The sequence below is a fragment of the Suillus bovinus genome, assembly GCF_016758785.1.
Source record: "Suillus bovinus strain UH-Sbo-P2 chromosome Unknown EDB93scaffold_47, whole genome shotgun sequence".
Classification (NCBI taxonomy): domain Eukaryota; kingdom Fungi; phylum Basidiomycota; class Agaricomycetes; order Boletales; family Suillaceae; genus Suillus; species Suillus bovinus.
Window position 1 is genome coordinate 36,462 of NW_024542103.1, and position 15,022 is coordinate 51,483.

Genomic DNA, 15,022 nt, shown 5'->3' on the forward strand with positions numbered 1-15,022 from the left:
TTAGGCTCACGATTTGCCGTCTCCCTTGTATGTATGTATGACTTATTGTACTGCCACTACTGCAACATTCGTTGAACCGTCGATTGTGTTGGATACATCTCAAACGGATAGTAGGATAAAATTGCTACACGACCAACAACCTCACAGCTGTGGTATAGGGTCTAACTTTCAGACCTATATCACAGATTTTTCGTGCTACGGTGCTACCTATGGATGCAATGAAAGTTTGGAACCTATAGCATCAAAGTTAGTCACGTGGTTGCAAATTGGCGTCACATTAGCTAACTTAATAGCGCTAGAAGTTCAACGACTTCATGTTCTCGCCATCGTTGTGTTCAATAACCTGTCACTTTTAAGTCCTGTAACTTCTAATTCTTCTTCAGTATGACAGACAAGATATCTCTGAAGCCAGCGCTCGCAGTTCTGGAGAATGGGCAATCTGACGAGCTCCAGACTCCATCGTCAATCACTGCGGTAACAGATCCAGACAACCTAGAGGAAGGAGAGATTTCCGAGGAAGACGCATCAAGTACTGCTTCAACTCCTCCCGAAATTGCGGGCCAGCTGTTGAATATATCAAGTGGCACAAGTCTTCCCTCTGAATCTGTTCAGAGCTCCCGTTTACCTTCTCCCTCAATCATCGCCGCGACATCAACACCACAAGATTCGGGTATGGGACCTAGTATGTCATCTCTTCTATTCCTCTGTCAATGTCGATTGAAACCTTTTTGGTAGTGACTCGCCAAGACTTGGATCACACCAAGAACCTCGTACTTGATCTCCTAGGCTGGGGCGTTTCTCCTGAATATCTGGTCGAGGCTGGTGTATCGGCGGGTGTAATATACAGGGTGTTTACCGATCTCAATCTCCGTCTTCCTACAAATCTTGTTCTTCCTCCCACTCAGCCCTTGTCGCCTTCTGGTGTACGATAAGCGTCTGTTTCCTCACTGTTCGGAGATTCCGCATTCTGTAATCGCATTGCCGCCTTCTGTTTTCGATACTTTTTCTCCCAGCATATCGAATCATTCATTTTTCGAGTTTTGCGCGGGATGTCTGATTTTACCGTAAGCTATTGTCATAATCCCTTAGCGTATAAATTGTGTTCGAAGATCTCCGTCATTCGGTTTCCATCCATAGGTGGTTTTGACCTGGTCGCATCAGTATGTTTAAATATTTAATCCTGCCTTTACCCATATGCATCTCACTGGCCACTCACTACAGACATTACAAAACTTAAAAAGTACAAATTTTAATCGACTTAGCTCGCTTTACCTTTTGCATCATGTGCTTGTGCGCCATTTGGCACCTTCCAGCGCTTGTCCAGCGTGAGAGCAGACATAGTGCATTACCATCATTTACTCAAGCAGGGATCCAAAACTGCCTACAAGGGACACAGGACATCAGAATATCAGATCAGGATACATATACGCGTATGGCTGCCGTCGATAACAATTCCCATAATCACACGCCAATCGTTTTGTGCTGCTTCCCCGACTTTTTCGTGCCGCATGTCCATCTAGGACTGGCTGATGAGCTTCTCAAGATCGATGAGTTCACCACCACTATTCAAGGCAGCCTGAATAACCGCAACATCCTTCAGTGCACCAAGGGGGCTGCCAAGGCCGTCATCTTTTCCATCCAGGGCTGCAAAAAAGCTCGCCTGCTCCATTTCTATGCCTCTGATAGGCTCATCGATGACCTCCTCCTTTTCGGGGCCAAGTACCCCATTTGCATCACGGGTGGCCGACTCGATAGTGACGCGAATGATGGGCTTATCGATGTTGTGAATGAGGTCACGAGCCAGGGTTTGTTGAACTTGAAGCCATCCATCTGTACCGGTGATGACAGTACCTCGACCTGCGTTAGAACGAGACGAGCTGGGTGCAGCGAAACTGAGTTCAAAGGTGCCATGTGAACCGTCTGCGTTCTTTATGATTGTGTTAATGGTATCGTGAGGTGCAAGCCACTCTTTGTTTAGCGATGCAAACCCAGACAGGTGAGTCATTGCACTCGGGAGTACGACGCGAAGAACCGCGACAGAGTGCTAAGAGCAAAGTCAGTTGCGGGTTTCTGCAAGTATTTGGGACTGACCACACCGCCATCGAGCTATGTCCATCCATGCGTCAGCTGGTTGAGGTGAGCGCAACACGAATCTTACCAGGAAGCCTCCTTGATACTAATCCGATAGAAGCAAAGGCACGGTCAGAACATGTCAGACCACACGTCAGAACGATAAAATTAACGTTTACTTACGTCCGGAACAGTACGCCACGGGGTCTTATACCATTTCGAATCTTGATCGATGAAGTTGACGATATGAGAGTTGAAGAAGGCGACTTTTCCTATCTTGCCGGCAGCGATAGCACGGCCAGCGGCGATATAGCCCGGCTCGGCTTCGAAATTTTCAGCTATTCTCCACACAAGCCCCTTGGGCTTATACTGGGCTTCATACTGAGCGATCAATTTGACACCAGACGCCACGTCCGGTGCAACAGGCTTTTCACTTAGCACGTGTTTGCCGGCGGCGAGTGCTTTCAAGACGATGGAGGGCTGTTGGGTGATTGGGAGCATGATGATAACGGATGAAATGTCAGATCTGGCAAGAAGTGCATCGAGATTGGAAGATGGATTTCCGTCGAAGTAGACATCAGGAGTAGTGTTGAGGAGAGTTGTTGCTTGGGCAGCCAATTCACGCGCACTCTTCTCTGATCGCGAGTAAACGGCTTTAAGCTTTGGCGCGAGAGGACCAAGTGCTTGCAGTGCAGGAAGGTGTGCTGTTGAAATAGCATCATGATAAGCCTTGTGAGGGTGTCAATTGTGTTGATGTTGCGCACCTTCCTTGGCGAAGATACCCGCGCCAAGTATGGCGGTTCCGGCAGTGTTTGGAGCTGACATGGAGGAACTTGGACTTGATCGACAAGATGAACGTTGGCAACAAGGGGGAAGAAGACAAGATGGATCATTATATGGTTCGCTTTATTCCTGCAGTTCGATTCACTATCACGGAGAAATATCGGACAGCACATGGTGCATCATGGCTCACATGTTCAATATCGTCCAGAATACACTCCAAAGCATGTGTTCTTTGTATTACAAATTCTTGTCACGTGCGTTCGACGATGCCATGAGCTGTTTACTTTTCAAATTCCCTGTACAACTCGCCCGGATAATTGTCGGTTGCTTTGCTCAGGATCGTCACATGAACCTGCATGGTAGCAATGTGTTTTAGTAGTTTAAGAGGCTCAACCATTTCGTGCATGTGTAACTCATCTTCTTCTACAAGTTGACTCCTGATTTCATGACCTCTGCAAAAGCTGCAAATAAGTTACCAAAGGACTTCATATGGGGATTCGCTACTGGTGAGTTTCTCCATTCTTAACGCGTTTGAACATCATGTATTAACGTGTCTTACAGCGAGTTTCCAGGTCGAAGGATCTACCAACGTTGATGGACGCGGAAAGTCTATCTGGGACGACTTCTCGAAGCAACCTGGAAAGACGATGGATGGCCGAGACGGAGATATCGCAACCGATTCATACAGACTCTGGAAGGAGGATATTGCCCTGCTTGCCCAGTACGGCGTCAAGTCTTACCGCTTTTCCTTATCCTGGTCTCGCATCATCCCACTTGGTGGCCGCAATGACCCCGTCAATCCCAAGGGTATAGCTTTTTACTCCAATTTTATTGATGGACTTCTGGAACATGGCATAATCCCATTCGTTGTATGTGGAGTATGCGCGGCTACTCCAGCGCGTTCTCACTGCTTTCTCAGACTTTATACCATTGGGACCTTCCACAGGCCCTGCACGATAGATATGGCGGGTGGCTGAACAAGGATGAGATTGTCCAGGACTATGTTCGCTATGCTAAGGTGAGTTCTCGTGTAATCTTTACGTGCATGTTTGGAGTGAGCGAAATCATGGTTGTTAGGTCTGCTTCCAGGCTTTCGGAGACAGAGTCAAGCACTGGTCAGTACTCTTCAATGATAAAGTATTCGGTTTTTTCATCAATCGTACATCTTTAGGCTTACAGTGAACGAGCCGTGGTGCGTCTCAATTCTAGGGTATGGAAGGGGCGTCTTCGCGCCAGGACGATCGAGTGACCGAGAAAGATCACCCCAAGGCGACTCCTCTACTGAACCGTGGATGTATGTCTACCACTTGTCCGTCTGTACGCAATCAACCAGCTGATTCCACGTCAACACACAGAGTCGGCCACAGCGTCATTTTATCGCACGCATATGCAGTCAGGCTTTATCGCGAGGAGTTCAAGGCCGTGCAGGGCGGCCAGATCGGAATCACGCTCAATGGTGACTGGGCCATGCCATACGACGACAGTCCACAGAGTAGGCGCAATCTTCAGTTTGCTGATATGATGAGCGGATACTGATAACACGCGTTTGTGTTTTCAGATGTGGAAGCGGCGCAGCATGCCCTTGACGTAGCTATCGGTAAGTGCGGCCTCTGCCAGTAGCATCCGGTCTGCACTAACGAACGGTTGACAGGATGGTTTGCTGTAAGCTTCAAGTCGTATGCTCTGTCGAGTCGTTAAATAAAACAAATGATATTCTTCAGGACCCAATCTATCTCGGTCATTACCCGGAATACATGAAACAGATGCTCCGAGAACGTCTGCCGGAGTTTACATCAGAAGAATTGAAAGTCGTCAAAGGATCCTCTGATTTCTATGGCATGAACACCTATACCACCCACTTGTGCAGTATGTTCATTTTATCTGCTTCGAGTCTCATGCGCCTGAACTGTCATGACAGGAGACGGTGGCGATGACGAATTTCAAGGATTCGTCGAGTATACTTTCATCCGTCCCGATGGCACTCAATTAGGTACCCAAGGTATGTCTCTTGCCTTCTATATTTAGAACCAGAAATTCAGAGATGTTGCAGCGCATTGTGCCTGGTTGCAGGACTGTAAGTTACAAAATAATATGAATATGAGACATGGTGAATATTTTTCTAACATGGCCATTGTGATCCAGACCCCCAGGGATTTCGTGATGTGAGCATAATAGTGGTTAGTAAGGAAAAACATAGCTGACGCCCTTGGTTCCTTCGTGTTAAAATAGTTGCTCAATTATATTTGGAAGGTTTGCTCACTCGTTCATAGTGTACATTCATTACATTTACTGACGGGCATTTAACAGAGATATAAGCTACCTATCTAGTAAGCTATTTCGAGGAAGCAGTTTGGACAATGTGCTGATTTTTACTTTAGCGTCACCGAAAATGGATTCGCTGTCAAGGACGAGCATTTGAAGTCGATTGAGGATGCATTGCAGGACAGCGACCGTGTGAATTACTTCAAGGGTAACACCGCTTCTATCAAGGCCGCTGTACTTGAGGATGGTGTCGATGTCAGAGCCTATTTCCCGTGGAGTCTGTATTATTATATCATTTGCGATTAATTTTTCTGATCTTTTTCTCTCCTAGGCTTCGTAGACAACTTTGAGTGGCGAGTCAGAAAGATTCATGATATTCCCCTTCGCTTATGTTTCTCCCAGGGCGGATGGATACATCACACGATTTGGCGTAACATACGTCGACTATGAGACCCAACAGCGATATCCTAAGGAGTCTGCGAAATTCCTTGTAAAGGTTAGTTTGCCGTAAAGAGTAAAGGTCAAGGATGCTTACGCATTTCTGCAGTGGTTTGGAGACAACATTAATGCAGGCGACAGGGTACTATAATGAAAGGATCTCGACCCTCCGAGTATTGTTGGAGGGCTGTTATCGACTACACCTATAAGTTAGTGAGGTACCTGCAGGAGGATTTAGCTCGCGGTCTTGTTTTGTGTGTCAATTTGCCTGTTGTTTAGTACTGTACATAGCATGACTACATCTTCGTACTCCATGCCCAGGCATGGTGTATTAAGCGAGAGAGGTGTTTGGGGTCCGCCGCGGCATGTTGTAGGTCCTTGTGAGCAGGCGATACGTTGCAATGTTGTACGCTTCCAAAATCGTGTGATCAGGCTCAGAAACCTAGAAATTCCATCTACAAGTCAACGACTAGATCATTATTCCTTGACTTTCATTCGATCTTTCCTTGGTTGGTATACCTTGGATTTATACATCCCCCACACATCATGACAAACTATGCCGTTGCTGCCCATCCATATGCTGGACCAGCAGTGGATCCTGCTGGTCATGAGCCAGATTCTACTTCCCATACGCCAGAGGCCGACGATGCTTCAAAGAAGAGAAAGACTACGAAACGAAGAAAGGTTAACCACGCGTGTCTTTATTGTCGACGTAGTCATATGACTTGCGATGAAGGCAGACCCTGCCAACGCTGGTAAGCGCCCATGAACATCCTTGATACATACACGGTTGGATATGCTGATGTCCGTAGTATTAAGCGTGAGATTGGCCATCTTTGCCATGATGAGCAGCGACCATCAAAGACTGGTGGGAAGCAGAGTTCTGATGCTATTCCAACTGGTTCGTCAAACGGTCTTGATCCTGCAAGGTCGATGGCTCGTGCGTGTATCATGATTCTATATTACAATACTGAGAGCGTTCTACGCAGAGCCCATCTATGGTTCAACAATGCCTCCTCCAGCGACCACCGCATGGCCAATGAGTGTTCCTTCGGGCGCATTCCTGTATCAGCCCGAAACTTTGGGCAACGAATTTTCAGTCCTCACGTATGTCGTCTTACGGTCACTCCACCATGCATTTCACTTAGTTATTCCAGTGACTTCCTAGAAACTCTTGACGAGGGATCTTTCTTCACGACATCTCCAGCAGTGACCCCCTCTCTCATGCCTGCTCCCGCATTCTCTCAAGCCACTCCCTACATCTCAAATTCTGCTTCTGCTGCTGAAACGACATCCAATTCTCCAGCACAACCCCCTGAGGCGCCTGCTGAAGAGCCTACACCCCCTCTTTTACCGTCTGCCACCAAGACCGAAAAGTTTTTGTTGACTGCTGCATGATCAGGAGTCAGGTACTCGTGACGAACGACTGAACCGCGTTATTCGGAGCAAATACGAGGCAGGTCTACTCAAACCGTATGATTATGTCAAGGGCTATGCACGATTGTCGAGGTGGATGGATCGCAAGTGCGTCAATGCGTTCGCATTGAGACAATGATTTGACACCCCGTTCATCTTCAGTGTGTCTCGACAATCGAAGCAGCAAATTCTGCAACCATTGTCTGTGCTACGACCTAAGTTCCGAGTGAGCGAGGAGCCTTTATGGTATTTGGGAAGTTGCTAATCATACTTAGGCTGTTGCGCAATCCCTCCGTGATATCGTGAGTTTGATGGACCCTATTGATACGTTTTTGCGATTGACCACGTTACAAGGACCTCGTATTCATAGAAGAGGCCTTCGAGCGATTACTTCTTGACTACGACCGTGTCTTCTCGGCTATGGGTGTCCCAGCGTGTCTCTGGCGCCGAACAGGTGAAATCTATAAAGGAAACCGTGAGTTTTCAGAACTCGTAGGCGTCGATGGATACATGATGCGAGACGTAAGCCCCCTCAATATGATTATCGATGTCTGCAAAAGCTAATTCCTTCTGTTGTAGGGCCGCCTTTGTATCTACGAACTTATGGCAGAAGAGTCGGCAGTCAATTACTGGGAGGTGAGCCTAGTCCGTCGTAACATGCTTCAACTTTTGATCGCAAATGTTTAGAAATACGGCCATGTCGCTTTTGACTCTTCTCAGAAGGCCGTACTCACTTCTTGCGTGCTACGTTATAAACCCCTTATCAACACACAGTCGCAAACACCAAAAAAGGAGGATGTCCCCAATGAGGAGGGCTTCGTAAACTGCTGTTTCTCATTCACCATCAGGCGGGATAAGTGGGGTATACCGAGTATGATCGTTGGAAATTTCATCAAGTGCTGACGAGTGTTGGAGGTTGTTGTTGTAGAGAAGTAACGAGTTTATCTTGTAAGTTATGATAAAACACGGGTATCAGTTAGAATGGGTTCTTGGTGCGCTGACCAAAAGTCAAAAATTTTCTTTCACTGTCCAAGTTCCAGGACTTGTCGCCTGTAGATGTGCTTTAAAGTGCGCAGCAGGAAATGAGAGGTACGAGTTCTGAGGGGAATTAAATTTGAGATGAATTGTCGTAGACGATGCTCCATGTAAGCAACGTGTAGGTTAGTTTATTTGATCATGTGAAGGGTAAAATTTTGTCAACTCGTCCAGCTCTTCGGTTCTTCGTCACAATGTTTGCTGCTCGTCTCTTCGTATTGGCTCCGACGAAACTGATGAGCGGTTAGAAAACACAACACAGGTATGATCCAAGGCTGTTAACTATCATGCCCAGAAACCAAGTGCTGTGAGGAGTCTGTAGCGACGGCGGTCATATCATTCCAGAGATCTTTAAAAGCTGAAGCTTCTTTGATGACCGGGGTAAGAATGTCGTGATCAGGTCCGGGATGGATGAGTTTCATCTAGTGACAAAAGCGCAGTCTGATCATGGAGGTATCTCTTTCACGCCTACAACAAATTGCAATGTCACCGGCAAAGAGATCGTGAGGAATAATTGAAGGTGATCCAAATTGCCCTCCCTACTAGGTTGTTTCTGAGTTCGAAATACTCACTGGTGTATTCTGAATCACAGTGATCCGTCGGTGCATCAAGACATTTTTTCAAACATGCCCAAAAGAATGACATTTGCAAATAATTTCTAACCTGTGTGATGCGTGTGGGACGAGTCTTGAAAAAATAAAAGACCAGATAAAATGACGGTGCCGGCCTGGTCCACCTACCAAACAGCCAACTCTAACATGTCACCCCCGCTACGCCAAACTTACGGAACCCTGGAATTTCGGAGTCGAACCTAAGTACACGTGTGAATGCAATTGAATGGATTGTGTAGCAATAGACGCACCAAGTCCATTCATATCTCGTTACTGACTTGTGGTAAAATTGACCCTGGGAGGATACCCACCCACGAATCTCCAAAGCAAGCGATTCACTGGGAATAATATAGTTGTAACGGAACATAGTGGTCGCGACGAGGTTGGAATCCATTTCCACTGAGCTGGATCGTTTGGCCAACATTGTCCAACCGTTCTGGGTGGAGGGGTCCCATGAAAATTGTCTTGATGTTGGAGATAACGCTGGACGAAGTTCGACTCCCGATGTATCTAGTGGAACGATCCAACAATGACGATCACCGACCCATCGTGTCACGTTCGGGAGGAATGGAGATTCATGGGGCTGCGCAAAATCACCGGGCCTTAATAACGTATAGACTCTCCAACCCCTCCTGATATACTTTGCGAGAACGTCCGGGCGGTGCCTCGATCCAGGGATTTGGAGTGCGCTTCGGTCCTCAAATGTCGCGATTGGGTAGAATGAATACGCCGCATCAAAAGTGATGATATTCATGACGCAAGCTGTAACCGATATCAATCAAGTTCGTGAGAATGCAAGGGAATAATTTAGACATACTTGAGTGATACTTCAGGATAGTATCAATAGGGTTGTGGATTGCCTCAATAACTTGGACTTGAAGTTCTACAAGCTCTTCATCTATGAATACATAACGCTTGAAGGTGTAGACTTCATTGATGTTAGAATACCGCGTCGAGCGTACATGATCTTCTGAGTGCCACAGTGGCTCCACGGGTGGGAGCCTTCTCGGCTGTGTGCCATCCCATTCAGCTGAAACCTGACTACGCCAGTCCTCCTCTTGATACTTGTGTGGTTCAAACCGATACCCAAAGCTCTCGATCCAGTCTAGCACCTCATAAACATGTCCAGGGTGAGAGTAGATGTCGAGATCTGATTCGGGGTAGAAAGTACGGTCCAAAAATTGAAGTGCACTTGATCCTGAAATGACAAGACCAGTCCGCGCTTGGAGAGAGCGAAATGAGAGGGGATCGGGGAAATAACGCGACAGATGTCGATTTATGTTGTATGCACGCTGGCAAAAATGGATTACCGCTTTATATATCATGTGGCATGTGCGCGACAACCACACCAGGGTGCGAGGACTCAAATCGCGGAATATGAGGTCGTAGATAGGGGCACTGGAAAAAACTTGGCTCACATGGCTAGCCCTAGGCGGCTGCCAGTGCTGGCTAAAGAGCGACTTCCACATCAACGACAATCGGACTAAATTTTCCATGAAGTGACGTTTATATAATCATCGAATGCTGCCGACTCTTACTAAGCCAGTCAAGGCAAGTTTTACCCCTTCAACCGCCGCGCTTTGTTAGCGCATTGTTGTTGCAGCACTCACTGCGGTCCCTGCTCGATACACTATTACTCTTGTTCTCAAGGTGTGTAATCTGATACCTGTCTGATCTTGTGCTGATGCTTTGGAAGGTCGACCTGCCTGTCAATTGACCACCACAGTTCTGCCAAACCGGCCGGCAGGATGATGGCAGACTTCTGCCCACAACACTGAGGCTTTGCAGGCAACTGACCATGCGGTGTTGACAACCTGGTACAACCTACTTCCTATCACGTTCTATGCAGTTACAGACAATCCATCATGTTGCTCATCAAGCGTAAAGGTTGGACTCTCACAACTTATGCATCGACTCGAATAAGGCTGTGGTGCTTTGGCGGTCGCACTTAGTTCGACAAGTCTTTGCGACCATGTTTCATGTGCAAAACTTCAGGGACGAAGAAGGCGATCGTGGCAGGCGCAAGCTGCCCACAAGTGGTGAGTGCACCACTGGGAGTACCCGTTTTTATCCTATCGCTGGTTGTTGCTATTCCACGTACCGCTGGCGGATCAGCGACCAAACCTGGCATGCAACCTCAAGCTAGACTCATAACCATTCTGCCTAGGTGTGTGTTTTACCCTGCCATGCTTGTCAATATTGACAATGGACCGTATGGTCTTCAGTGACACTGTTGTCTGTCCTGACCCGATGACCCACAGCTGAATACGTCTTTTTGTGGTCGCAGACAAAGATGTTGAACACTCTCACCTTATATGACATACGAAAGAATGAACTCAACAAGAACCGTGCAGAGAGATGTAATACACTTGATGGTGCGTCCCTTGCCATGAGAATGTTTATTATCTTCAAAATGGTAGCTAGCCTGCATTGCTAGTCACTTTTTCTATCCGACTTCGACTTTTTCAGGCGCTACCTTGTCATGTCCATAACATACTCAAGTTTCATGATGCTGTCAAACGACTCGATACGTCCGCGTTATCACCTGTCATTTTTGTTTTATGTTCGATATCCGAGTCGAGATAATAAATTCGTGTTCAATTACAAGACAAGAATCTAACGCTGTGATTGCCTCCTGGATTATTTGTCTGTTCTAAATCTCCTGCGGCCTCCCAGACTTTCTTATACATGACTTACTCCCCCAGGCTGCATGTTGTCCCGACGAGCATCGATAATATTGCCATGCTTGTCCGGTTCAGTATTGAAGCATACCAAGTCAGTTCTCACATTCTCATGATTGAAAATAAGAATAAACAACGATCATTCGACCAGCGCAAGCCTCAGTCTACATAGCACAAAGCAGAACGCGATGTGATGAGATCCGAAAAAATGGGTGTTGATACCCGATACAGTGTGCAGCGCTCAGTAGTTGAAACTGGAGTGCCAAGTACAGTTCATAGCATAGGGAAGAGCACCGGAAACAAGGAAATATCACAGTCTGCACCGCTCAGGAATTGAAGCTGGTGTGCTGGGTATCGTATAGAACACGAGTGCATAGCACGGGGAAAATGCATCGAGAAACGGGAAACTTGGCTCGAGCATCATCTACTTCTTTTCAGCCAAGTCTTTTGCTGCAGGCTGTTAGTAAACTTCGACTTCCACAACGAGGCGAGGGACATACACAAGCGATTTTCAAGGATGAACTCGAGAATCTTCTTCTCCAGTTCCTCTCTGTCGTAGCCTTGACGATAAATCTCTTTCGCACCTTTCTCCACTGCGACAACTGTCGGAGATTTCAGGTAGTAATACACTGCAGACGCGACGCGCTTAGAGGTCTTCAAGTTGTTCGGGAGAAAGGCAGAGTACTCGAGGACCATGATAGTAGCTGCTTTCTGTCATTAAGGCTACAACTGAGAGTTATGCTATGAGAAACTAACCAATGCCGGTCTGAATAATTTTGTTCGCAGTAGCGGTGAATGTTCCCTTCGCAGCCTGTTGCACACTCTTACAGTGCTGAGAATTAATGTGGAGGAAAACGAACCTACCAATGGCTGAAGAACGAGGATAATGTCATCTCGCTCGATTTCTGCCTAGCAACAGGCTGAAAGTGTGGGTACCAGGATCAACTCCACAGAGCAAGCTACTTGCCTCCTGGAAAGGAATGACAGAATCATGAGGCGGCAACTTGGCATCTGATTAATAACAAAGACGCACATTCTATTTGGTTGACACGACAGTTGTGGATAATTAATCACTAGATTGTGGACAATGACTGCTGTGTTCAGTAACTTACGAACTGTCGGGCAGATTAGTACCGCTTTAAATGGTGAAGTATGCCATCCATGGACGTACGAGCTGAATAAAATTGTTCGTCAGTGAAGTACTATGATATCCCGATAGGATAAGTATGATTAACACACATTCTGCGAACACATGACGAATTCAAGGGATTATGTGGCTAGAATCCTCAGCGATTGAAACATACTCACATCCTATAGAGTGAAAGAACCAGTCAAAATCGTTATTAGATTTAGTACGTTATCAGTGTCAATTAACTCACATTCTGCACAGCGCAAAATATGCAAGATGAGTGAATGAGAAAAGTAAGCTAAGGAGGGATACTCAACGAACTATGCATTATATAAGTAATGATGCTTCGACTCATCTGATAAAATAGATGCTTACATCAGGCTTTAAGAACGAATCAACATCATCATGATCTTCAGTATCATTTCAATACAAAATGTGATCGAGGCACCTACCACCTGCCAAAAAAATAACAGTAAGATGTAAGGCCCGTAAACATGGGTTGCGGACTGAAAAATATCAAGGCACTTGCCCGCTGCCAATAGGCAAGTAGCAGTGATCGTCAGCAGGGGTTAAGGATGAGAAACCATTAAAGATGCGTACATTCTGTCAACAGGCGAGCAGCAGCAAGGCACCAGGACCATAAGTATGATTCAAGAATGAGGAACCATCAAGGTACATACGTTCTGTCAACAATCGAGCAGCAGCAAGACATCAGAACCGTAAGCATGAGTCATGCATGAAAGACCATCAAAGGTACATACGTTCTGTCAACATGCGAGCAGCAGCAAGGCATCAAGATCATGAGCACACGTCGAGGACTAGAAAACATCAAGACACTTACCCGCTGTCAACAGGCGAGCAGCAGCAAGGGACAGGGATCATAAGCACGGGCTGAAGAATACAAATGATAAGACCTACCTCCTGTCAACAGGCAAGCAGCAGCAAAGCATGGAGATCATGAGCGTAGGTCAAGGACTAGACACCATCAAGACACTTACCGTCTGTCAATATGCGAACAGTAGCAATGCATGGAGATCATTAGCATGGGTCGAGGACTAGAAACCACCAAGGCACTTACACACTGTCAACAGGCGAGCAGCAGCAAGGTATAGTGATCTTGAACATGGGTCCAGGAATATAAACTATCAAGACACTTACACACTGTCGACATGTGAACAGCAGCAGGGTGTAGCGAGCATGAGCATGAGTCGAGGAATATAAACCGTCAAGACACTTGCCGTCTGTCAACAGGTGGACAAGAGCAAGGCATGGCGATTATGAGCACGAGTCGATGGCTAGAAACCATCAAGACACTCACATACTGTCAACAGGCAAGCAGTAACAAGGCATGGGGATCTTAGCATGGGTCGAGGACTAGAAACCATCAAGACACTCACCGTCTTTCAACAGGCAAGCAGCAGCAAGGCATGGAGATCATGAGCATGGGTCAAGGACGAGAAACCATCAAGGCACCTACATGCTGTCGACAGGCAAGCAGCAGCAAGGCACGGGGATCATAAGCATAGGTCCAGGACTAAAAACTACCAAGGCACTTACATACTGTCAACAGGCGAGCAGCAGCGAGGCATGAGGATCGTGAGCATGGGTTGAGGATTAAAAACAACCAAGGAACTTACCCCCTGTCAACAGGCAAGCAGCAGCAGAACATGGGGATCATGAGAATGGGTCGAAGAATATAAACAATTAAAGCACTGACATGCTGTCAACAGGCGAACAGCAGCAAGACATGGAGATTATAAGCATGGTCGAGGACTAGAAACTATCAAGACACTTACTTTCTGTCAACAGGCGAGCAGAAATAATGCATAGGTATAATGAGCATGGGTTGAGGACTAAAAACCATCAAGGCACTTACCCACTGTCAAGAGGCGAGCAGCAGCAATGCATGGAGATCATGAACATGGGTAGAGGACTAGAAAAAATAAAGGCACTTACACACTGTCAACAGGCGAACAGCAGCAAGACATGGAGATCATGAGCATGGGTCAAAGACTGTAAACAATCAAGGCACTTACATGCTGTCAACAGGAGAGCAGCAGCAAGGCATGGGGATCGTGAGCATGGGTTGAGGACTAGAAACAACCAAGGCACCTACCCCCTGTCGACAGGCGAGCAGCAGCAAGACACGGGGATCATGAGCATGGGTCGAAACTATAAACTATTAAAGCACTGACATTCTGTTAATAAGCGAACAGCAGCAAGACATGAGGGTCATGAGCATGGGTCAAAGACTGTAGACAATCAAATTACTGACATTCTGTTAACAGGCGAATAGCAGCAAGACATGATGATCATGAACATGGGTCGAAGACTAGAGACCATCAAGGCACTTACATACTGTCAACAGGCGACAGGCAGGAAGGTGTGGGGAACATGAGCATGGGTCGAGGGCTACAAATGATGACACTTACCTCCTGTCGACAGGCAAGCAGCAGCAAGGCATGGAGATCATGAGCACGGGTCGAGGACTATAAATGATCAAGACACTTACGCGCTGTCAACAGGCGAACATCAGTAAGGTATAGGGATCATAAGAATTGGTTGAGGACTAGAAATCATCAATGCACTTACATACT

At 46.7% G+C, this 15,022-nt stretch overlaps 5 protein-coding genes across 5 annotated transcripts; 3 read left to right on the forward strand and 2 right to left on the reverse strand.

Moving 5' to 3' along the window:
• Positions 1-148: 148 nt before the first annotated feature.
• Positions 149-1,107, forward strand: EDB93DRAFT_629500 (uncharacterized protein). Its single transcript, XM_041456919.1, has 3 exons — positions 149-246; positions 300-682; positions 736-1,107. Exons 2-3 carry the CDS (start codon positions 385-387, stop codon positions 930-932), a joined length of 495 nt encoding a protein of 164 aa, XP_041305484.1. The 5' UTR covers positions 149-246; positions 300-384; the 3' UTR covers positions 933-1,107.
• A 200-nt stretch (positions 1,108-1,307) lies between these two features.
• On the reverse strand, positions 1,308-3,056 carry EDB93DRAFT_1159336 (uncharacterized protein). Its single transcript, XM_041449999.1, has 5 exons — positions 2,835-3,056; positions 2,254-2,774; positions 2,159-2,176; positions 2,092-2,106; positions 1,308-2,044 (listed from the first exon to the last, which is right to left on the reverse strand). Exons 1-5 carry the CDS (start codon positions 2,893-2,895, stop codon positions 1,517-1,519), a joined length of 1,143 nt encoding a protein of 380 aa, XP_041305485.1. The 5' UTR covers positions 2,896-3,056; the 3' UTR covers positions 1,308-1,516.
• A 242-nt stretch (positions 3,057-3,298) lies between these two features.
• EDB93DRAFT_1089482 (glycoside hydrolase family 1 protein) lies at positions 3,299-5,704 on the forward strand (the record flags this gene model as incomplete). The annotated part of the gene is made up of 18 exons (XM_041446210.1): positions 3,299-3,359; positions 3,415-3,722; positions 3,773-3,871; positions 3,931-3,968; positions 4,025-4,147; positions 4,209-4,345; positions 4,412-4,450; positions 4,505-4,515; positions 4,575-4,719; positions 4,772-4,852; positions 4,904-4,927; positions 4,996-5,015; positions 5,083-5,103; positions 5,161-5,180; positions 5,232-5,392; positions 5,447-5,465; positions 5,518-5,611; positions 5,663-5,704. 18 exons carry the CDS (start codon positions 3,299-3,301, stop codon positions 5,702-5,704), a joined length of 1,443 nt encoding a protein of 480 aa, XP_041305486.1.
• Positions 5,705-6,099: 395 nt separating this feature from the next.
• Positions 6,100-7,872, forward strand: EDB93DRAFT_1252514 (uncharacterized protein; the record flags this gene model as incomplete). Its single annotated transcript, XM_041453291.1, has 10 exons — positions 6,100-6,308; positions 6,366-6,493; positions 6,543-6,660; positions 6,711-6,929; positions 7,000-7,077; positions 7,132-7,195; positions 7,245-7,271; positions 7,324-7,491; positions 7,549-7,605; positions 7,657-7,872. 10 exons carry the CDS (start codon positions 6,100-6,102, stop codon positions 7,870-7,872), a joined length of 1,284 nt encoding a protein of 427 aa, XP_041305487.1.
• Positions 7,873-8,619: 747 nt separating this feature from the next.
• On the reverse strand, positions 8,620-10,088 carry EDB93DRAFT_1159358 (uncharacterized protein). Its single transcript, XM_041450000.1, has 3 exons — positions 9,433-10,088; positions 8,867-9,377; positions 8,620-8,815 (listed from the first exon to the last, which is right to left on the reverse strand). Exons 1-3 carry the CDS (start codon positions 10,082-10,084, stop codon positions 8,758-8,760), a joined length of 1,221 nt encoding a protein of 406 aa, XP_041305488.1. The 5' UTR covers positions 10,085-10,088; the 3' UTR covers positions 8,620-8,757.
• Between the last annotated feature and the right edge of the window lie 4,934 nt (positions 10,089-15,022).

Excerpts from the sequence above, each read along its gene's own strand:
- EDB93DRAFT_1159358 (XM_041450000.1), bottom strand. The coding sequence starts at position 10,084 with ATGTGGAAGTCGCTCTTTAGCCAGCACTGGCAGCCGCCTAGGGCTAGC. Across the intron at positions 9,378-9,432 it reads TATCCTGAAGTATCACTCAA|CTTGCGTCATGAATATCATC; the intron begins GTATGTCTAAAT and ends TATCGGTTACAG. Across the intron at positions 8,816-8,866 it reads ACGAGATATGAATGGACTTG|GTTCGACTCCGAAATTCCAG; the intron begins GTGCGTCTATTG and ends ACGTGTACTTAG.
- EDB93DRAFT_1159336 (XM_041449999.1), bottom strand. The coding sequence starts at position 2,895 with ATGTCAGCTCCAAACACTGCCGGAACCGCCATACTTGGCGCGGGTATC. Across the intron at positions 2,775-2,834 it reads GGGTATCTTCGCCAAGGAAG|CACACCTTCCTGCACTGCAA; the intron begins GTGCGCAACATC and ends CTATTTCAACAG.
- EDB93DRAFT_629500 (XM_041456919.1), top strand. The coding sequence starts at position 385 with ATGACAGACAAGATATCTCTGAAGCCAGCGCTCGCAGTTCTGGAGAAT. Across the intron at positions 683-735 it reads AGATTCGGGTATGGGACCTA|TGACTCGCCAAGACTTGGAT; the intron begins GTATGTCATCTC and ends CCTTTTTGGTAG.